The 24,044-nt window shown below is 45.5% G+C and overlaps 1 protein-coding gene across 3 annotated transcripts in view; it reads right to left on the bottom strand.

Annotated features, from left to right (window-relative positions):
* Positions 1-24,044, bottom strand: part of ctnnal1 (catenin (cadherin-associated protein), alpha-like 1) — a 407,031-nt gene that overhangs the window by 154,125 nt on the left and 228,862 nt on the right. For all 3 annotated transcript variants that reach the window (XM_070880044.1, XM_070880045.1, XM_070880046.1), the window contains exon 4: positions 10,090-10,209. In XM_070880044.1, coding sequence (XP_070736145.1) covers positions 10,090-10,209 — 120 coding nt within the window. The remainder of the gene's footprint in view (positions 1-10,089; positions 10,210-24,044) is intronic.

Below are 24,044 nucleotides of genomic sequence, written 5' to 3'. Positions count from 1 at the left end.
GGAGCCTGGCCGGCGAACTGGCAGGAGCTGGAGGCCAAGGTCACCGCTCGCCTAGGGCGCTGGACAGGACTGCTCCGAGTGCTGTCCTACAGGGGTCGAGCGCTAGTCATAAACCAGCTGGTGGCCGCAATGTTGTGGTACCGGCTGGTCACTTTGACCCCTCCCCCTGCGTTTGTCGCCAAGATACAGAAGAAGCTGGTGGACTTCTTCTGGAATAACAGGAAGCACTGGGTCTCTGCTGCGGTCTCGAGTCTCCCGCTTGAGGAGGGCAGTCAGTCGTTGGTGTGCGTCAGCGCCCAGCTCGCGACTTTCCGTCTTCAGACCCTGCAGAGATACCTTTACATCGAGCCCCCTCCTAGGTGGTGCGCTCTGGCGAGGTATTTCTTCCGCCAGCAGCGCGACCTCAATTATGACACGCAGCTCCTGTTTGTGAACTTGGGGGGTGCCAGGACCGCCCTCCGGGAGCTGCCTGTCTTTTACAGGGAACTCATCAGGGTCTGGAACAAAGTCTCCACCAAGCGCAGCTCTCCGCCGGCTGGAGTGGCGGCCGTCCTGCAGGAGCCGCTGCTCGGGAATCCGTACCTCCACGACCAAGGTTTTAGGTGGCGGTCGGACGAGAGGGCTGTGGCTGGTGAGGTGACCAGGGTCAGGGACCTGCTCGATGGCGGAGGAGCGGGCTGGATGGCGCCAGACACGCTGGCGCGGCGCCTAAATTCTGCCAACGTCCGCCACGCGGCCGATGCCATCGAGTCGCTAAAAACAGCTCTGGGCCCTGACTCCGTTAGGTGCATCGAGGAGGCTCAAGCACGTGGGGAGATCCCGTCCGAACTGACCCCCGTCCGGACGGAATTCCTCATCGGCGCCAAACCCCGGAACCTCCCTCGGGGGCCGGCGCCTCACAACTTGAGCCGCCTCGGGGAAATCCCCTCCGTGCCTTTCAGTTCCGCGCGGAGGGGTTTCCTGTACGGGCTGCTCCTGCACACCCTCAACTTTGCCATCCTTGCCAGCCGTCCGGACACGCCATGGCGTACCATCTTGCCGTCCGGAGGAGGCGGGGGTCCCCGATGGAGGGCACTCTACGCAGCGGTCCTCCCACTATTCATCGGGGACTTGGCCTGGAGGGTGGTGCACGGAGCAGTGCCGTGCAACAAATTTTTAAGCCGGTTCACGGACTCCCAGGCCGCCTGCAATTTCTGCGGTCTGGAAGAATCCGTGTTCCATGTTTTTATGGAATGCACAAGGTTGCAGCCCCTGTTTTATTATTTGAAGGGGCTGCTCCTGAAATTCTGGCTGCACTTCAGTCCCACTCTCCTGATCTTTGGGCACCCTGTGCGGAGGGGAGCGGGTAGGTCCGAAGGCCTCCTCGTAGGACTGCTCCTGGGCACGGCCAAGGGTGCCATCAGCCGGTCCAGGCAGCGGGCGGTCGAGGGGGTCGTTCAACCTGACTGCCTGCCTCTCTTCCGCTCTTACATCCGGTCCAGGGTGTCCTTGGAGATGGAGCACGCGGTGTCAACCGGTACGCTCGCGGCCTTCCGCGAGAGGTGGGCACCGGAGGGACTGGAGTGCATCATCACGCCCGGCAACCAAATTTTAATTTGATTTTACGTTTTAAAGTTTAATTTGTTTTAATTGCCGGTGCTTTTAGTGTCCCCTTCCCTTTTATAGGGGGCACTGGGGAAAAATTGTGATTTTAGTGCCCAAAAAAAAACCAAAAAAAGAAAAACACAAAAAAAAACCCAAAAAAAAGGGGGAAAAAAAAGGGCCTTGTAAATGTCTGGAGTGTCACCCAGGTCGGGTGGCACCGTTTAATGTTTTTTTGTTTTGCAGATGAACTCCAAAAAGAGTTTCATGCACAAGGACCCCCAGGTCCCTCTGCACCTCAGCATGTTGTAATTTCTCCCCATTTAAATAATATTCCCTTTTATTGTTTTTTTCCCCCAAGGTGGATGACCTCACACTTTCCGACATTGTATTCCATCTGCCAAACCTTAGCCCATTCGCTTAACCTATCCAAATCTCTTTGCAGCCTCTCTGTGTCCTCTACACAACCCGCTTTCCCACTAATCTTTGTGTCATCTGCAAATTTTGTTACACTACACTCTGTCCCCTCTTCCAGGTCATCTATGTATATTGTAAACAGTTGTGGTTCCAGCACCGATCCCTGTGGCACACCACTAACCACCGATTTCCAACCTGAAAAGGACCCATTTATCCCGTCTCTCCTTTCTGTTCGCCAGCCAATTCTCTATCCATGCTAATACATTTCCTCTGACTCCGCGTACCTCTATCTTCAGCAATAATCTTTTGTGTGGCACCTTATCGAATGCCTTTTGGAAATCTAAATACACATCCATCGGTACACCTCTATCCACCATGTTCGTTATATCCTCAAAGAATTCCAGTAAATTAGTTAAACATGATTTCCCCTTCATGAATACATGCTGCGTCTGCTTGATTGCACTATTCCTATCTAGATGTCCCGCTATTTCTTCCTTAATGATAGTTTCAAGCATTTTCCCCACTACAGATGTTAAACTAACCGGCCTATAGTTACCTGCCTTTTGTCTGCACCCTTTTTTAAACAGAGGCGTTACATTAGCTGCTTTCCAATCCGCTGGTACCTCCCCAGAGTCCAGAGAATTTTGGTAGATTATAACTAATGCATCTGCTATAACTTCCGCCATCTTTTTTAATACCCTGCGATGCATTTCATCAGGACCAGGGGACTTGTCTACCTTGAGTCCCTTTAGCCTGTCCAACACTACCCCCCTAGTGATAGTGATTGTCTCAAGGTCCCTCCCTTCCCACATTCCTGTGACCAGCAATTTTTGGCATGGTTTTTGTGTCTTCCACTGTGAAGACCGAACAAAATAATTGTTTAAAGTCTCAGCCATTTCCACATTTCCCATTATTAAATCCCCCTTCTCATCTTCTAAGGGACTAACATTTACTTTAGTCACTCTTTTCCGTTTTATATATCTGTAAAAGCATTTACTATCTGTTTTTATGTTTTGCGCAAGTTTACCTTCGTAATCTATCTTTCCTTTCTTTATTGCTTTTTTCGTCATTTTTTGCTACAGTATTTATGTGGTTGGTCCATTTAAGTTTCTGGTTAATGGTGATCCCCAGGATGTTGATGGTGGGGGATTAAACAATGGTAATGCCGTTGAAACATGGAACCATAGAAAATAGGTGCAGTAATAGGCCATTTGGCCGTTTGAGCCTGCACCAGCATTCAATATGATCATGGCTGATCATGCATTTCAGTACCCCATTCCTGCTTTCTCTCCATACCCCTTGATCCCTTTAGCCGTGAGGGCTACATCTAACTCCCTTTTGAATATATCTAATGAACTGGCCCCAACAACTTTCTGTGGTAGAAAATTCCACATGCTCAACTCTCTGAGTGAAGAAGTTTCTCCTCATCTTGGTCCTAAATGGCTTACCCCTTATCCTTAGACTGTGACCCCTGGTTCTGGACTTCCCCAACATCAGGAACATTCTTCCTGCATCTAACCTGTCCAATCCCGTCAGAATTTTATATGTTTCTCTGAGATCCCCTCTCATTCTTCTAAATTCCATTGAATACAAGCCTAGTCGATCCAGTCTTCCTTCATATGTCAGTCCTGTCATCCCGGAATCAGTCTGGTGAACCTTCGCTGCACTCCCTCAATAGCAAGAATGTCCTTCCTCAGATTAGGAGACCAAAACTGCACACAATGTCAAGGGGCGATGGTTAGACGCTCTCCTGTTGGAGAGATAGTCATTACCTGTCACAAGCACGAATGTTACTTGCCACTTATCAGCCCAAGTCTGAATGTCGTCCAGGTCTTGCTGCATGTGGGCATGGACTGCTTCATTATCTGAGGAGTTGTGAATGGAAGTGAACACTGTGCAATCATCTGTGAACATCCCCACTTCTGACCTTATGATGGAGGGAAGGTTATTGATGAAGCAGCTGATGATGATTGGGCCTAGGATACTACCCTGAGGAACTCCTGCAGCAATGCCCTGGGACGGAGATGATTGGCCTCCAACAACCACAAACACATCTGCTCTGCCTTCATTCAGGATTGGGTAATTCATGGAGCTTCCTCCTCCCATCAGTTGTTTAATGGTCCACCGCCATTCACAGCTGGATGTGGCAGGACTGCAGAGCTTTGATCTGGTCCGTTAATTGTGGGATCGCTTAGCTCTATCTATAGCATGCTGCCTCCGCTCGTCAACCTGCATGCAATCATGTGTTACAGCTTCCCCAGGCTGGCACCTCATTTTTCGGTATGCCTGGTGATGCTCCTAGCATGCTCTTCTCCATTCTTCATTGAACCAGGGTTGATCCCCTGGCTTAATGGTAATGGTAGAGTGAAGGATATGCCGGGGCCATGAGTTTACAGATTGTGGTGGAATATAATTCTGAAGCTGTTGATGGCCCACAGCGTCTCATGGAAGCCCAAGGTTTGAGCTGCCAGATGTGTTCTAGATGGAGAGTGTCCTCAGTGTGAAGATGGGACTTTGTCTCCACAAGGACTGTGCAGCGGTCACTGCAACCAGTACTGTCATGGACAGAGGCATCTGCGACAGGTAGATTGTTGAGGATGAGGTCAAGTAGGTTTTTTCCTCGTGTTAGTTCTCTCACCACTTACTGCGGGCCCAGTCTGGCAGCTATGCCCTTCAGAATTTGGCCAGCTTGGTCAGTAGTGGTGCTACCGAGCCACTTTTGGTGATGGATATTGAAGTCCCCCACCCAGAGTACATTCTGTGCCCTTGCTACTCTCAGTGCTTCTTCCAAGTGCTGTTCAACATTACGGATTCATCAGTTGAGAGAGGACGGTACGTAGTAATCAGCAGCAGGTTTCCTTGCCCATACTTCACCTGAATGCATGAGACTTCATGGAGTCCGGAATCAATGTTGAGGACTCCCAGGGCCACTTCCTCCTGACTGTATACCACTGTGCCACCACCTCGGGTGGGTCTGTCCTACCGGTGAGACAGGACATAACCAGCGATGGTGATGGAGGTGTCTGGGACATTGGTTGAAAGGTATGATTCTGTAAGTATGACTATGTCAGCTCTCCCAACTTTGTGACAAGTCCCCAGATGAGGAGGACTAGGTCGACTGGGCTGGGTGTGCCATTGTCGTGTCCGAAGCCGGTGCCTAGGTTACAGTGCTACCATAATGCTGAGACTTTCAAAATGGGTTTGCCCATTGTACCAAAAGTGTTCAGTGTATTTTGAGACAGAATGCTGCAACCCACTTAACATTTATAATATATTACATTGAAAAGATTGGGGTAGAGTTTCTGCTTTGGGCGCAATCAGCAATCTGAGTGCAAAATACGCTCAAAACTGCACTAGTTTCCAAAGTGAAGTTATGGTTCAAGTTATTTACAGGTGCTTCAATGAGGACCTAATATTCCGGATCCCAAACTACATCTTCAAGGGTGGAAGATGCCTGCGTGTGGATTTCTTTAACATGTGGTGGCCGTTGCACACCAGCCACCACACAGGCTTGACAGAGCTAGGTCTTGGTCCAGTGGCAAGGATTAACCAAGACGACTGGAGACCAAGCTCTGCTGCACGGACCTAGTGTGCACACATATCACAGTGTGGGCTGGCCCTTGCTATCCCTGGACCCTCGCCTCTTCTGGGCCCCAAACTCATGCCTCTCCTGGGCCCCGATCACATCCCTCTATGCACTCTTGCCGCTCCTTCGCCCCGACCTCGCCGCTCCTGCTGTACCTGCCCACACTGCAGTCAGCCGTCGCCCTCCTGCAGCAGCACGCTCTGCTCCCTGAAGTGGCATGCCGCCGCACGCTGCTCCCTCTAATGGCCTGCTGATAGTTTAATTTAAATGAATGAACCTGCGGCTGACTTATTCCCTCCTTAAGATTTCTAGTGGCATTCCTTCACCAGCTATAGCTGTGAGGGTGGACAGGAGTTCTGTTTCAAGTATCCACTCTGAAACTATCTGCTCAAGTTAAGCAAGCATAACCACAGGGGATTGGGGAAGCATAATCACAGGGAAGTAAAGATTAAATCAGGAACCAACATTTAAGGACCAAGAACATCTCCCACCAATTCATGACCTTCTACACTGGTTCTCAAAAAAACTATGCTACCACAACCCGCTATTTATCCATGCTTACTCTACATTAAAAACAAAATCAATTTCATTAACAACTCCAAAGTGCTTTGGTTATATTCCTAACTATTTAGCCTTTAAAACAAATCATTTCACAAACCTAGGTTATATCAATACTTTTGAATTATTCAAATCAGATCCCTAATTAAATATGTAAAGAATAAGTGTGTTTTGTGGTAACGGTTAAGACTGTTCTTTGCTCAGGTATTAGGAGTTCAATTCTTCAGCTGTCTGGCAAGAGGTTCAAAGACTTGTAATGAATGAATGTATGCTTAGCAAGCAATCAAATGGCAACTTGTAATTTTAAAAACCGGTTCAACATAGGAGCTCGTCTTGTAGGTACAAATCAAAGCATGATAGCATACAACAAATCCAATGTGCAATACTATATTCTGTTAAGTGCTAAGATTATAGAATCACAGAATAGTACAGTACAGAAGGAGCCCATTTGGTCCATCGAGTCTGCGCCAGCTCTTTCAAGAGCAATCCAGTTATTCCCACTCCCCCTCTCTTTCCCCATATCCCTGTAATTTTTTCTCCTTCAAGTATTTATTCAATTCCCCTTTGAAGGCTACTACTGAATCTATATCCACCACCCTATCTGGCAGTGCATTCTAAATCCTAACCATTAGTTATGTTAAAAAAGTTTTCACTCGTGTCACCTTTAGTTCTTCTGCCAATCACCTTAAATATGTGCCCTCTGGTTATTGACCCTCCAGTCATTGGAAACAGTTTCTCTTCATTTACTCTGTATAAATCTCTCATGATAGCCCAATGATAATCCAGAGGCGGGGAGGGAGGTTTAGCGGAGGTCACAGGTCGGACATCGGGGGGGGGGGGGGGGGGGGGGAGGGTGGAGAAAAGAGTTGGAGATCACAGGTCAGACATGGCAGGAGGGGGTTCAGGGTTCAGTTGCGGAGAGATTAACTAGTTAGCTTGGTAAGCCGTGGGGGAAAGCACTACTGCTCTTTCTGGCACAAAAGTAGTGCTGGAAAAGGACTTACTTGTTCCATCCAGCCATTCTCACCTCCTTCCCAACCTGCCAGTGTTAAATCTGAAAGAGAGCTAAAATGTGAGGCTCGCAACCTCATTAAAATATTTAATTTTGGGATCCTCCTCTAGAGTGCAGGTTAGCCTCCCCTCCCCCCAACCCGCCTCCATTAAAACCGGAAATTGGAAGCTGGTTTCCCGTTTTTTTTAAGCATGCTCTCCTGAAAATGCCAAATCTTGCTGTGGTATCCTGCCCATGTACCATGCTTCATCTGTAAGCCTGGACAGTGAATGCACGAAGAATATTACAAATCCCCAGAAAAAGAAAAACATTTAATATCTAAATTAACTCAAATCCCTTTGTTATTGCTTTCGTACACAAGCCAACTCAGCACACTACCAGGTGCTACGTTCTGGAGCACAAAAAAGCCTGAATTTTTTGTGTACACACACTGGTGACAAGGGAAATCGCAGGTGCAGTGCTAGAGAGGTTCTGGTATGTGCTGGTGACGGACCTCGCCATCAGCATGCACTCGGGAAATTACCCTGAACACGTGAAGCTGTGCCTCAGCAAGTAAGTCCGAACCTCCTGAGGAACTGATGTTACAGAAGATCTCTCCGTAGAATATATATTGGCCACATCTCGGCAGCTTTCAATACTAAGGACAAATAATACTCGAGACTGGAAACAAATGCAGAACAGTTATGTGTGATATAGCAGAATAAAAGGGAGGGTGGGAAAGTGTGCAAAACATTTTCAGCCACTGAGTATTTAAATGCTATGAGCTAATCTGCTGCATGGTTCAAAATGAATCCATTGCATTTCTTAACTCCATGCTTACACATGAGCAGGTTTCTGAAGAAGAATTCATGTCCGTATTTTGGAAGCCGTATTGCCCATAGTACCATGAGAAAGAGCCAAGAAGTTTCAACAATTTATGATGTCATCAAGCTACAAGTAATTGTTTAAAAAAAAGACTGAAAAATTAAAAAGATATCAAATTACAATCTGGATTAAGTGTAGCATCAGAACAGGCAGAACTACATGTGCAATAAATGTAAATTACAATTACACTCCGAGAAGACTACAATGGCAGTAATTTCCACCTGCAAATTTAATGATTTCCTGCTTTCATTGTTAGATGGTGTGAACATAGTTTAGACTCAGGCAGAATCAGTATGGATTTATGAAGGGGAAGTCATGTTTGACAAATTTGCTGGAGTTCTTTGAGGATGTAACGAACAGGGTGGATAAAGGGGAACCAGTGGATATGGTGTATTTGGACTTCCAGAAGGCATTTGACAAGGTGCCACATAAAAGGTTACTGCACAAGATAAAAGTTCACGGGGTTGGGGGTAATATATTAGCATGGATAGAGGATTGCCTAACTAACAGAAAACAGAGAGTCGGGATAAATGGTTCATTCTCTGGTTGGCAACCAGTAACTAGTGGGGTGCTGCAGGGATCAGTATTGGACCCCAACTATTTACAATCTATATTAACGACTTGGAAGAAGGGACTGAGTGTAACGTAGCCAAGTTTACTGATGATACAAAGATGGGAGGAACAGCAATGTGTGAGGACACAAAAAAATCTGCAAAAGGACATAGACAGGCTAAGTGAGTGGGCAAAAATTTGGCAGATGGAGTATAATGTTGGAAAATGTGAGATCATGTACTTTGACAGAAAAAATTCAAAGAGCAAGTTATTATTTAAATGGAGAAAGATTGCAAAGTGCTGCAGTACAGCGGGGCCTGGGGGTACTTGTGCATGAAACACAAAAGGATAGTATGCAGGTACAGCAAGTGATCAGGAAGGCCAATGGTATCTTGGCCTTTATTGCAAAGAGGATGGAGTATAAAAGCAGGGAAGTCTTGCTACAGTTATACATGGTATTGGTGAGGCCACACCTGGAATACTGCGTACAGTTTTGGTTTCAACATGTACAAAAGGATATACTTGCTTTGGAGGCAGTTCAGAGAAGGTTCACTAGGTTGATTCTGGAGATGAGGGGGTTGTCATGAGGAAAGGTTGAGTAGGTTGGGCCTCTACTCATTGGAATTCAGAAGAATGAGAGGTGATCTTATCGAAACGTATAAGATTATGAGGGGGCTTGACAAGGTGGATGCAGAAAGAATGTTTCCACTGGTGGGGGAGACTAGAACTAGAGGGCATGATCTTAGAATAAGGGGCCGCCCATTTAGAACTGAGATGAGGAGAAATTTATTCTCTCAGAGGGTTGTGAATCTGTGGAATTCGCAACCTTAGAGAGCTGTGGCAGCTGGGACATTAAATAAATTTAAGACAGAAATAGCAAGCTTCTTAAACAATAAGGGGTTATGGGGAGCAGGCGGGGAAGTGGAGCTGATTCCATGATCAGATCAGCCATGATCTTATTGAATGGTGGAGCAGGCTCGAGGGGCCTCATAGCCTACTTCTGTTCCTATTTCTTATATTCTTATGTGTTGCAGGTGGACAATTATCATCATCATAGGCAGTCCCTCGGAATCGAGGAAGACTTGCTTCCACTCTTAGCATGAGTTCTTAGGTGGCTGTACAGTTCAATACGAGAACCACAGTCTCTGTCACAGGTGGGATAAATAGTCGCTGAGGGAAGGGGTGGGTGGGACTGGTAACGTATCTCACAATAAAACTGCACTGCAGTTCTAAGATTTTGGGCCCAACAGCGTTAAAAATGAAAACAGGATCCATTATGTTGATGAGTTAGCCAGCATGTAAGGAATTTGGCAGTACTGCAAAGGATACAAACAGCTAATGAAAACAATGGAAATTCTGAGGTTCACGGAGGTTACAACCTAAACAACAATTTGCACTTCTATAGTGCTTTTAATGCAATAAAATGTCCTAAAAACATTTCACAGAGGTGAAAAGGGTTAAATAACATATGAATCAGCGGATCTACTTCATTTATTGTTGCAGTTTATCTATAACCTACATTTTGTCTGTCTCCTGTCAAATGGGCAAATTCTACCATCTCGTTTCCAAATTGACTGAAGATTTGTACAAATTCCTGAAAGCTGCTGACTTTTTCTAAGTGCTCCAAAGTTGCAAGAACCTGAAAAAAGACAAAACAAAGAAAATACGCTTTATTGGAAAAAGTTAATATAACATGCTAAATTAAGGTCAAATCAGAACTTTGCAATGCCACCCAAAGTTGAACCAATAATAATGTAAAGTGTCAACTAGATGCTTTAAGTCTCGGGCTCCACAGTTCACAGTGGGACACCCACTAATCAAAACACAAAATAAAAGTAGAACCGAAGAAAACATTAAAGCTTGCTGACAATGTTCCCTGTAATTTTATTTTTTGGTGCTCAGGCCCTATAACTGGCTGGATGGCCCATTCCATTTTTCACACAGCGCAGTTAGCTACATTAAAAGATCCGTGAGTGGTCATGCCGGACCTTCAGACTGCTGCACGACCACACGGCTTAACGGGACGTTGCTAACCAATCTATTCAACAACATAAGTATTTACAAAAGGTAAGCCTAGATTTTTTGCTCCCTTTTGTATCGTCGTAAAGCAGGAAATTGGGAGCAGAAAACGGATGGAATTTCTTCCCTCCTGGATTTCCGCTCACTGTGTGAACGACACAGAGATGGGAGCACACACCTCAAGCAGGCAGGCACTGCCATTTCCCACCATTCTAGTTTGCAGAACGCACCCATGAGAAATGGGCATTCAGGGTCAGTGAGTGGCAGTAAGTATGTGGCGGTTACGGAAAGGACAAAGTACCAGATGTACTTCAGCTTTTTGTTAAATATTTTTCTTTACTTTTTTTCATGGTGGTCCTTAAGCTCTCATGAAAGTTTATTGAAGTTTCTCTAGGTTATTTTTTTTCCTGCTGGCGCTATTACTGGCACCAATGGGAATCCCCCTGTCTGATATGTTTGAAAGCCAAGGAGTACCTTGGGGCGGGAGAGGGGAAAGAGAAGAGCAGATGATTCTGGACTCGAGATGCTTTGTGCCCATTCACTGGTATACACATACCTGGATCTGAAAAAGTGAATATACTTTGTTTTGGCAGACTAGTGCAGGTGGAAGCTCCTCTTCCCAAAGGGAAGCTGGGAAAACAGACGTAATAACACCAGTAACATATGCCAATGCCTGACTAATAGTCATGTTCAATACTTCCGCAGCCAAACAGGAGGTCAAGTGCTGAATTGTTCCATTATTTGCCTGCACCTTTGATTTCCTCTCCCTTTGTTTTGCCTTGTCATGTTAGTCCCTTGTATATTCAGCTTTGGAAAAGGACAATAATGGGTCAATATGCCTTTTGAGGCACAACCAAACACTAAGAATTTCTGTCACCTTGTTTCAACACTCCTCCTTAATTGCCTTCATCATTTAAATTTCTCTTCCACTAAATTTCCCACTCCCACCATTACTCTGCTTCCTACACTTGAAGCAGCTAAAGAACTGACTTCAGAAAATTGGGTGTAAAAGGCCATACTTTCTACAGTCTAGCTAAAACGTAGCTGTTCTGACTTAAACTAAAGCAAAAGCAGAGCATTTGGGTTGTTATCGCTCAATGAGGAACCATTTAACAAGAATTATATTGCTGTTCATTTTTAAACCAACTTCCTTTTCAAGTATTTTGATTAAACAGTGAGCACTTATATTAATGTGGGTAACAAATTCTGAGGAATTACTAAGTGACAGCTTGAAGGGACTGAATAAATATAGATACATAAGCCATCATTAATCCAAAATGCCTCAAGTATTGTGTCATTTTTAAATAATGAACATTATTTCAGCTCTCTAGCATTGTCGAGCACAGTAACTATCTCAAGCCAATTTACTCCAAATTTACAGAGCTGCATTAGCATCCACTGTTTAAACATAATTAATTTTGGGGAAAAATTGACAAAAGGATTTTAATAAATCACAATTCTTCAGTGATTTTTAAACTATGGGTTGGAAGACTTTAAATTGTGGTTTCGCGTAGACCTTAATCAGAAAGGAAAAATATGAGGAAAAAAGGAAAAACACCTACCTCGATTTGCAAAAAAAATATAAGTGCAATCAACATAAATGAATGTTTTTATATTATTCATAGTAAAATTATGAATATAATGGTTCACCACTGATGACCACACTCTGAACACAAGTCTTGTGAGTACTAAAAAATATTTGAAGGCATGCTCTGTTAGGCAGGTCACTTTATTTCATTCATTCAAGTTCCCTAGAATAGAAAATCCATCCTTTGCTGTAATTTATGAATTTGTCCAATTTTTCTGGAAACTTCTTGTCTTTAAAAATGATCTGACTTTCACAATTAATTGAACTATATGCTTACATAATGTATAGCCTTGCCAGTTTTATAACAACCTGACTTTTATTGAATTCTGTAAACTGAAAACAAAACATTTATCAAAAAGACAAAAACAACACGTCAGTATGATGCATCTAGACCAGTGCTCTGAATCGAATACCTGGTACTTTGATTTATGGACAAATCCAGCCTTAAAACATTAAATTTGTCTCTCTTTTTAGATAGATTTGTGGACCAGAATGTTGGTTACTCCACTCCGCCCATCCCCCCCACCCCTAAACCGAAAAGAACACTTGTGAGTACGAAAGAATATTTGATGGCAGGCTCAGTTAGGCAGTTAGCCATCCCCTGGACCTGATGGCTTGCATCGTAGGATCTTAAGAGAAGTAGCGGCGGGGATAGTGGATGCATTGGTTGTAATTTACCAAAATTCCCTGGATTCTGGAGAGGTCCCAGCAGATTGGAAAACTGCAAATGTAACGCCCCAACTTAAAAAAGCAGGCAGACAAAAAGCAGGAAACTATAGACCAGTTAGCCTAACATGTGTGGTTGGGAAGATGTTGGGAGTCCATTATTAAAGAAGCAGTAGCAGGACATTTGGTAAAGCAAAATTCGGTCAGGCAGAGTCAACTTGGATTTATGAAGGGGAAGTCATATTTGACAAATTTGCTAGAATTCTTTGAGGATGTAACGAACAGGATCGGCGAGAGGCGGAGTGAGGAGATCGAGGCGGCCTACTTAAGGCCCAACTTCGTGGAGGCTTGGGAGTCAGTGAGAGGTGGAGCGGGGGAGATCGAGGAGGCCTACTTAAGGCACAACTTCGTGGAGGCTCGGGAGTCGGTGAGAGGCGGAGCAGGGAGATCGAGGCGGCCTACTTCAGGCCCAACTTCGTGGAGGCTCGGGAGTCGGCGAGAGATGGAGCAGGGAGATCGAGGCGACCGACTTCAGGCCCAACTTCGTGGAGACGTGCTTGTGCAGCTGCAGCAGGGAGGCAAAAAGTAGAAAGAAATCGAAAGATGACGCCACAGCCAAGGGTGTAAGTGATTGGCTGGTGATTGGTAAGTAGCTTTTCTTTTTTCTTTATCAGTAAGTAACCCTGAGCATTGCTGTTGCCAAATTAAGTTAATCTAAGGGTTAAGTCATGGCAGGAGAGCTCGGACACGTGTTCTGCTCCTTCAGTAATATATGGGAAGTCAGGGACGCTTCCGGTGTCCCTGACGACTACGTGTGACGGAAGTATATCTGCCTGCAGATCCTGACAGACCGCATTGCGGCACTGGAGTTGCGGGTGGATTCACTCTGGAGCACCCACGATGCTGAGAATGATGTGAATAACACATTTAGTGAGTTGGTCTTACCGCAGGAAAAGGGTACACAGCCAGATAGGGAATGGAAGACCAACAGGAAGAGCACTGCAAGGAAGGTAGTGCAGAGATCCCCTGCGGTCATCCCCCTGCAAAACAGATACACCGCTTTGTGTACTGTTGAGGGGGATGACTCATCAGGGGAGGGCAGCAGCAGCCAAATTCATGGCACCGTGGCTGGCTCTGCTGCACAGGAGGGCAGGAAAAAGAGTGGGAGATCGATAGTGATAGGGAATTCAATTGTAAGAGGAATAGATAGGCGTTTCTGCGGCCACAACTGAGACTCCAGGATGGTATGTTGCCTCCCTGTGCAAGGGTCAAAAATGTCTCGGAACGGGTGCAGGACGTTCTGAAAAGGAAGGGTGAACAGCCAGTTGTCGTGGTGCATATAGGTACCAACGATATAGGTAAAAAACGGGATGAGGTCCGACGAGACGAATTTAGGGAGCTAGGAGTTAAATTAAAAAGTAGGACCTCAAAAGTAGTAATCTCAGGATTGCTACCAGTGCCACATGCTAGTCAGAGTAGGAATCACAGGATAGCTCAGATGAATACGTGGCTTGAACAGTGGTGCAGAAGGGAGGGATTCAAATTCCTGGGGCAATGGAACCGGTTCTGGGGGAGGTAGCACCAGTACAAATCGGACGGTCTGCACCTGGGCAGGACCGGAACCAATGTGTGAGGGGGAGTGTTTGCTAGTGCTGTTGGGGAGGAGTTAAACTAATATGGCAGAAGGACGGGAACCTATGGAGGGAGACAGAGGGAAATAAAATGGAGGCAGAAGCAAAAGATAGAAAGGATAATAGTAAAAATGGAGGGCAGAGAAACCCAAGCCAAAAGACAAAAAGGGCCACATTACAGCATAATTCTAAAAGGGCAAAATGTGTTAAAAAGACAAGCCTGAAGGCTCTGTGCCTCAATGCGAGGAGTATTCAGAATAAGGTGGACGAATTAACTGCGCAGATCGCAGTTAACGGGTATGATGTAATTAGCATCACGGAGACATGGCTCGAGGGTGACCAAGGCTGGGAACTCAACATCCAGGGGTATTCAGCATTTAGGAAGGATAGACAGAAAGGAAAAGGAGGTGGGGTGGCACTGCTGGTTAAAGAGAAAATTAATGCAATGGTAAGGAGGGACATAAGCCTGGATGATGTGGAATCGGTATGGGTGGAGCTGCGGAATTCCAAAGGGCAGAAAACGCTAGTGGGAGCTGTGTACAGACCACCAAACAGTAGTAGTGAGGTTGGGGACAGCATCAAACAAGAAATAAGGAATGTGTGCAATAAAGGTACAGCAGTTATCATGGGTGACTTTAATCTTCATATTGATTGGGCTAACCAAACTGGTAGCAATGCGGTGGAGGAGGATTTCCTGGAGTGTATTAGGGATGGTTTTCTAGACCAATATGTCGAGGAACCAACTAGAGAGCTGGCCATCCTAGACTGGGTGATGTGTAATGAGAAGGGACTAATTAGCAATCTTGTTGTGCAAGGCCCCTTGGGGAAGAGTGACCATAATATGGTAGAATTCTTTATTAAAATGGAGAATGACACAGTTAATTCAGAAACTAGGGTCCTGAACTTAAGGAAAGGTAACTTCGACGGTATGAGGCGTGAATTGGCTAGAATAGACTGGCAAAGGATACTTAAAGGATAAGCAATGGCAAACATTTAAAGATCACATGGATGAACTTCAGCAATTGTACATCCCTGTCTGGAGTAAAAATAAAACGGGGAAGGTGGCTCAACCATTGCTAACAAGGGAAATTAAGGATAGTGTTAAAGCTAAGGAAGAGGCATATCATTTGGCGAGAAAAAGCAACAAACCTGAGGACTGGAAGAAATTTAGAATTCAACAGAGGAAGAATAAGGGTTTAATTAAGAGGGGGAAAATAGAGTACGAGAGGAAGCTTGCAGGGAACATAAAAAACTGACTGCAAAAGCTTCTATAAATATGGGAAGAGAAAAAGGGTCGTGAAGACAAATATAGGATCCTTGCAGTCGGATTCAGGTGAAAATATAATGGGGAACAAAGAAATGGCAGACCAATTGAACAAATACTTCGGTTCTTTCTTCATGAAGGAAGACACAAATAACCTTCTGATTGTACTAGGGGACAGTAGGTCTAGTGAGAAGGAGGAACTGAAGGATATCCTTAATCGGCGGGAAATTGTGTTAGGGAAATTGATGGGATTGAAAGCCGATAAATCCCCGGGACCTGATAGTCTGCATCCCAGAGTACTTAAGGAAGTGGCCCTAGATATAGTGGATGCATTGGTGATCATTTTCCAACAGTCTATTGACTCTGAATCAGTCCCTATGGACTGGAGGGTAGCTGATGTAACACCACTTTTTAAAAAAGGGGGAGAGAAAACGGGTAATTGTAGACCAGTTAGCCTGACATCAGTCATGGGGAAAATGTTGGAATCAATCGTTAAGGATGAAATAGCAGCACATTTGGAAAGCAGTGACAGGATCGGACCAAGTTAGCATGGATTTATGAAAGGAAAATCATGCTTGACGAATCTTCTGGAATTTTTTGAGGATGTAACTAGCAGAGTGGACAAGGGAGAACCAGTGGATGTGGTGTATTTGGACTTTCAAAAGGCTTTTGGCAAGGTCCCGCACAAGAGATTGGTGTGCAAAATCAAAGCACATGGTACTGACGTGGATAGAGAACTGGTTGGCAGACAGGAAGCAGAGTCGTGATAAACGGGTCCTTTTCAGAATGGCAGGCAGTGACTAGTGGAGTGCCGCAGGGCTCAGTGCTGGGACCTCAGCTCTTTACAATATACATTCACGATTTAGATGAAGGAATTGAGTGTAATATCTCCAAGTTTGCAGATGATATTAAACTGGGTGGTGGTGTGAGCTGTGAGGAGGATGCTAAGAGGCTGCAGGGTGACTTGGACAGGTTGGGTGAGTGGGCAAATGCATGGCAGATGCAGTATAATATGGATAAATGTGAGGTTATCCATTTTGGGGGCAAAAACACTCAGGTAGAATATTATCTGGATGGTAGCAGATTAGGAAAAGGGGCAACGAGACCTCGGTGTCATGGTTTATCATTCACTGAAAGTGGGCATGCAGGTACAGCAGGCGGTGAAGACAACAAATGGCATGTTGGCCTTCATAGCTGGGGGATTTGAGTATAGCAGCAGGGAGGTCTTACTGCAATTGTACAGGGTGAGGCACCACCTGGGACTATTGTGTACAGTTTTGGTCTCCTAATCTGAGGAAGGACATTCTTGTTATTGAGGGAGTGCAGCGAAGGTTCACCTGACTGATTCCAGGGATGGCTGGACTGTCATATGAGGAGAGACTGGATCAATTGGGCCTTTATTCACTGGAGTTTAGAAGGATGAGAGGGGATCTCATAGAAACGTATAAAATTCTGACGGGACTGGACAGGTTAGATGCGGGAAGAATATTCCCGATGTTGGGGAAGTCCAGAATCAGGGGACATAGTCTTAGGATAAGGGGTAGGCCATTTAGGACTGAGATGAGGAGAAACTTCTTCACTCAGAGAGTTGTTAACCTATGGAATTCCCTGCCGCAGAGAGTTGTTGATGCCAGATCATTGGATATATTCAAGAGGGAGTTAGATATGGCCTTTACGGCTAAGGGGATCAAGGATTATGGAGAGAAAGCAGGAAAGGGGTACTGAGGGAATGATCAGCCATGATCTTATTGAATGGTGGTGCAGGCTCGAAGGGCCGAATGGCCTATTCCTGCACCTATTTTCTATCTTTCTCTGTAAAGGGGAACCAGTGGATGTGGTGTATTTGGACTTCCAGAAGGCATTTGACAAGGTGCCACATAAAAGGCTACTGCACAAGATAAAAGTTCACGGGGTTGGGGGTAATATATTAGCATGGATAGAGGATTGGCTAACGAACAGAAAATTGAGAGCAGGGATAAATGGTTCATTCTCTGGTTGGTAATCAGTAACCAGTGGGGTGCCGCAGGGATCAGTGCTGGGACCCCAACTATTTACAATCTATATTAATGACTTGGAGGAAGGGACTGAGTGTAACGTAGCCAAATTTGCCGACGATACAAAGATGGGAGGAAAAGCAATGTGTGAGGAGGACACACAAAATCTGAAAAAGGACATAGACAGGCTAAGTGAGTGGGCAAAAATTTGGCAGATGGATATAATGTTGGAAAGTGTGAGGTCATGCACTTTGGCAGAAAAAATTCAAAGACCAAGTTATTATTTAAGTGGAGAAAGATTGCAAAGTGCTGCAGTACAGTGGGACCTGGGGGTACTTGTGCATGGAACACAAAAGGATAGTATGCAGGTATAGCAAGTGATCAGGAAGGCCAATGGAATCTTGGCCTTTATTGCAAAGGGGATGGAGTATAAAAGCAGGGAAGTCTTACTACAGTTATACAGGGTATTAGCGAGGCCACACCTGGAATACCTCGTGCAGTTTTGGTTTCCATATTTATGAAAGGATATACTTGCTTTGGAGGCAGTTCAGAGAAGGTTCACTAGGTTGATTCTGGGGATAAGAGGGTTGACTTATGAGGAAAGGTCGAGTAGGTTGGGCCTCTACTCATTGTAATTCAGAAAAATGAGGTGTGATCTTATCGAAACGTATAAGATTATGAGGGGGCTTGACAAGGTGGATGCTGAGAGGATGTTTCCACTGATAGGGGAGACTAGAACTCGACGGCATAATCTTAGAATAAGGAGTCACCCATTTAAAACTGAGATGAGGAGAAATTTCTTCTCAGAGGGTTGTGGATCTGTGGAATTTGCTGCCTCAGAGAGCTGTGGAAGCTGGGACATTGAATAAATTTAAGACAGAAATTGACAGTTTCTTAAACAATAAGGGAATTAGGGGTTATGGAGAGTGGGCAGGGAAGTGGACCAGAGACCATGATCGGATCAGCCATGATCGTATTAAATGGTGGAGCAGGCTCGAGGGGTCGTATGGCCTACTCCTGCTCCTATTTCTTATGTTAACATAGAAGCCAATTTCATTTTTGCACTAAATATCATCAGAGAACTGTATTAAACTATGATATTCTCAGTCAGAATATATTGCAATTTACTATGATTTCTTTTTACAAATACAATACAAATCCTGGCAGTACATTTTGTAAATCAGCATTTCTGTTACAGGAAACTGCTAGTTTTTGTCATTAATGCAGTGCAAAACAATCAAACTATGTGACAAATTGCTATGTTAAATTGAGTGTCAAGGGTGCCACTGCACATAGATATTAACACACAAGTATTTTCTGAGGAACTTTTTTAAGATTCATTAGATGCGGACTTGTGCAACATTTTAATGCTTTTAATCCACAATGATTATGAAGCATGGTTCAATTTAGTCCATAGGTACAAAAATAACTAGCCAGTAAAAAAAACAGTAAACCAGCATTGCATTTTTTTTGTGGGGGGAGAATTTTTTGTCCATTTTGTTGATCTCTGGAACAAAAAAATATTGAAAGTATCCGGTCACCACAATTGATAACATTTCAACTGGATATCACTGTAACCATTTTTCTTAGAACCTGCACTTTTGATCCCTGCAGCCTCTAATATAGTTGAGTTTGTAAGTACAGTACATGATATAGATTGTGTTTAGGCTGCTATATCAGTGAATAAGAATATCAATGTTTGATTGGCATTAAAGTCCAATCCATTGAAAATTGGCTACTAAACTTCAAAACATCGTGGGCTAGAATTCCCACTCCATTTCCGCGGTTTTCTCGGCGATACTGCTCGTTTTCAGCGAAAAAGCATCCGGCGAAAATTCCCACTCCATTTTATAAAGAGTTCCACCAGCGGTTTCAAAATATCGCTGGGGAGTGGACCGCCGACGTGCACTGCCGGAGAAAACGCTACCGTCCAAGTTTGGGCTCAGCGGTGACCCGTAGGTAAGATCGAAAAAAAACGCCCATGAAAAGCAGCCGGAGCTGGGCAGTAGGTAAGTAGCCCTGCAAAGAAAGGTAAGTTAAAGTGTTTTTAATAGAGCTTTTAAAATTCTTTTACATCGATTAAGTTAAAAAGAGCCTTGAGAATGTTTTCTGATTTTTTATTTTTTGTTGGAAAAAAATAGTGTGTGTGTTTTCCCCCCCTCCCGAGGCCCAACCGCAGCCTCAGTCTAAATTTGAGTAATTATCGCCCATTTTGATTAAGAACCGCCCAATTTGCCCAGGATCGCGTTTAACCACCGAGAATCTACGCGTAAGATTCATTTTCTCGCCCGGCGGTATTTTAAAATTTTTTTGTGCAATTTTTCGCCGGCGTTAATTTAAGAATCTTAGCGATCTTTTTGGGTGACAATCCAGCGGTAGCAGGTTTTATGGTAATTCTAGCCCATTGTGTATGCATCTACACTAATGTATTAACTGGCTACAGTAGCCTAGTGATTATAGTCATGGTTAGCAACCCAGAGATTGAGAATTCACAGTAAGCTGTGAAATTGAATTCAGTAAATCTGATTCATTATATAGTAACTTGACTTAAACCGCCAGCAGCAGAAAAAATAACCAGAAAAGCTTCCAGATTGTCGGAGAAGCCCAATTGGTTTGTCTGTCAAGGTATGACTGCAGTCCCATAATATGTGGTTGACTCTTAATGTCCTCTGATGTGATCTAGAAAGCCAGAACATTGGTTAGACCACACCAAGTGGAGACCTGATAGAGGTCTTTAAAATTAAGGAGGAATTCGATAGGATGAATGTGGAGAAATTGTTTCTATTTGTAGGTGTAGAAAACAAGCGGCATAAATAATTTAGGAGCAATTTTTTTAAAAAACAATGCAAGTGAGGAACACTGCCACTGGAGGCTGAAGCAGATAGCATTGATACATTTGAAAAAGATTTGATGCATACATGGGGGAGAAGGGAACATGGGGACTGTGATGTATTTGCAGCCATACTCTGTACCATGCATTGTACCATGTAATTACATGTAATAGCCAACAGATGGGGAAAGCCCGGGAGGCACACATTACTGCACCTCGTGCTGCCTCCCGATATAAAGCAGGGCTCCCCCTGCAGTGCTCACTTTTGGAGTTTACATTAAACCTAAAGGTCACAAGGTGATCAGCTCCAGCATGGGCCACGTGTGATTTATTATAGTGATAAGCATAGTGACGAGAATAGGATACTAACACGCAGCTATGGCCACTGTTGACTACATCGAGCGATATTGCGTCGGGGAAGACTGGGATGACTTCATTGACCGGCTGGATCAATGATTTGTCGCGAAAGATTTAGAGGTCTGCGGACATACACACTGATCAAGGACGCACTGGCCCCGACGAAACCCGCTAAGAAAAGTTATGAAGAACTGTGCAAGCTAGTTCAAAATCACCTAAAGCCGAAACACAGTGCGTTCATGGCGAGGTACCGTTTCTACACCCACCAGCGCGGAGTAGGCCAAGACATGGCAGCGTTCATCGCTGAGCTAAGGCGTCTTGCTGGGCCATGCAAATTCAGGGCAGTTCTTGAAGAAACGTTGAGACTTCTTTGTTTTGGGAATCGGACACGAAGGGATTTTCCGCAAATTGCTAGCAGAAGACGACTTGGACCTAGCCAAAGCCACCCTAATTGCTCAGGCATACATGGCCAGAGAGGAAGAACCAAAGCTACTCTACTCACAACTTTGGAATCACCCAGGGCCAAACACCGTGAATAAGCTAAATTAATCGGCAGACAGGAGAAGTGCTCCCAGCTGGGCTAATGCGACCTCTGCTCGACCTGAGATGGCTCAATCACCACAACAATGGACTAATGCGAAGAGATCAGTACCTGTGAATGCAAGTCCATCAGCAAGCTGTTGGCACTGTGGAGGGGCTCATCGCACAAACCAGTGCAGGTTCAAACAATATGTCTGCAAGAATTGCTCAATGATGGGGCACCCCCAACGAATGTGTAAACGTGCTACAGCTCGATACGTAGCAGAGGATGGGAGGTCAAGCGTAGATCCTGAGGATCGCGCAGAGATGATCGAGGAGGAAGAGGTACATGGGGTGCACGTGCATGAAGCGCACACCTTTACCAACAAGAGTCCCCCGATTATGATGAACGTTAAACTGAACGGCATACCGGTACCGATGGAACTGGACACGGGTGCGAGCCAATTGATCATGAGCCAGAAGGCCTTCGAGAAGTTATGGGCAAACAAGGCAAACAGACCCAAGCTGAGCCCGATCAACGCGAAGCTGCGCACCTACACTAAAGAGATTATCCCGGTCGTCGGAAGTGCAATGGTTCAGGAATGATGATTCCGTGCATAAATTGCCACTATGGATTGTTCCCGGTAATGGGCCCATGCTGCTTGACAAAAGCAGGCTACAGAATTTTAACTGGAAATGGGGTGTTGTAAAAGCATTATCGTCGGTGGAGAAAGCCACGTGTGCGTAGGTCTTATACAAGTTTCCGTCATTGTTCCAGCCTGGCATCAGCAGCTTCACAGGGGCCAAGATGACAATTCACCTCAGCCCAGACGCGAGACCCATTCACCACAAGGGACCACAGAGCGGTCCCTTACATGATGCGGGAGAAAGTAGAAGTTGAGCTAGATCGGCTTCAACGCGAAGGCATCATATCGCCAGTGGAATTTAATGACTGGGCCAGTCCCATTGTCCCCGTTCTTAAAAGTGATGGGACAATTATAATCTGTGGAGATTATAAAGTAACCATAAACCGAGTATCGTTACAGGACCAGTACCCGCTACCCAAGGCGGAGGATTTGTTTGCGACCCTGTCGGGCGGAAAGCTGTTTTCGAAATTGGACGTCACCTCGGCGTACATGACCCAGGAGCTGGCGGAATCGTCCAAGAAGCTGACGTGCATAAACAAACACAAGGGGCTGTTCGTATACAACCGGTGCCCCTTCAGGATCCGTTCAGCGGCTGCGATCTACCAACAAAACATGGAGAGCCTGCTGAAATCTGTCCCGGGAACGGTCGTCTTCCAAGACAACACCTTGATCACCAGACATGACACCGATGAACACTTCCATAACCTGGAAGAGGTGCTACGCCGACTAAATCGAGTAGGTCTAAGGTTGAAACGAACCAAATGCATCTTCTTGGCAACAGAAGTGAAATTCCTGGAAAGGAGAATCGCAGCAGATGGCATCAGACCCTCAGACTCCAAGGCAGAGGCGATCCAGAAAGCCCCGAGACCACGCAACACAATGGTGCTGCGCTCGTTCCTGGGACTACTGAACTACTTTCAGCCTGGGTGAGCACTTTGCTTGAATCATTACATGCGCTGCTCCGTAAGGATGACGACTGGGTCTGGGGGTAAAAATCAATAAACTGCCTTCGAGAAGGCCAGAAACTTATTCTGCTCAAACAAACTACTGGCGCTGTATGATCCCTGTAGGCATCTTGTTTCAGCATGCGATGCGTCATCCTATGGGATCGGGTGTGTGCTTCAGCAAGTGAATGTGTCGGGTAAGCTCCAACCTGTAGCATATGCGTCCCGCAGCCTTTCCAAGGCTGAAAGGGGGTACAGCACGGTCGAAAAGGAGGCCCTAGCTTGTGTGTATGCGGTAAAAAAGATGCACCAGTACCTATTTGGCCGGCGGTTCAAATTAGAAACCGACCACAAGCCACTCACGTCGTTATTCTCTGAGAGCAAAGGCATGAATACTAATGCCTCAGCTCGCATTCAGAGGTGGGCATTAAGGCTGTCCGCTTACGACGGCACGATCCGCCACGGACCAGGCACCGATAACTGCACAGATTCGCTCAGCCGGCTCCAGCTCGCCACCACCGAGGGTGAAGCAGAGCAGCCCGCAGAACTGGTCATGGCTATGGAAGCCTTTGCGGGCGAAGGGTCACCAGTCACGGCGCGCCAGATAAGAATCTGGACCAGTCTAGACCCACTGCTGTCCCAGGCGAAAAACTGTATATTAAGTGGAAACTGGGCAACCAGGTATGCAGAGATGCATGGCAATTTTAAGCCATTTCACCGGCACAAGGACAAGCTATCCGTCCCGGCTGACTGCATTTTGTGGGGAAATCGCGTAGTCCTGCCCAAGAAGGGCAGAGATTTATTTGTCAAGGATCTCCATAGCACACCCCCCGGTATTGTAATGATGAAAGCCATTATGAGATCACACATGTGGTGGCCCGGCATCGACGCAGACTTAAGAGTCGTGCGTACGCCGGTGCAGCACGTGCACATAACTCAGCAACGCACCCAGGGAAGCCCCCCGAGCCTGTGGTCCTGGCCCTCCAAACCCTGGTCCCATATCCACGTAGACTAC

The sequence above is a fragment of the Pristiophorus japonicus genome, chromosome 5 (assembly GCF_044704955.1).
Source record: "Pristiophorus japonicus isolate sPriJap1 chromosome 5, sPriJap1.hap1, whole genome shotgun sequence".
NCBI classification, from domain to species: Eukaryota; Metazoa; Chordata; class Chondrichthyes; family Pristiophoridae; genus Pristiophorus; species Pristiophorus japonicus.
Note: the sequence above shows the minus strand (reverse complement) of the source record. Positions and strands in the feature narration are given on the sequence as shown.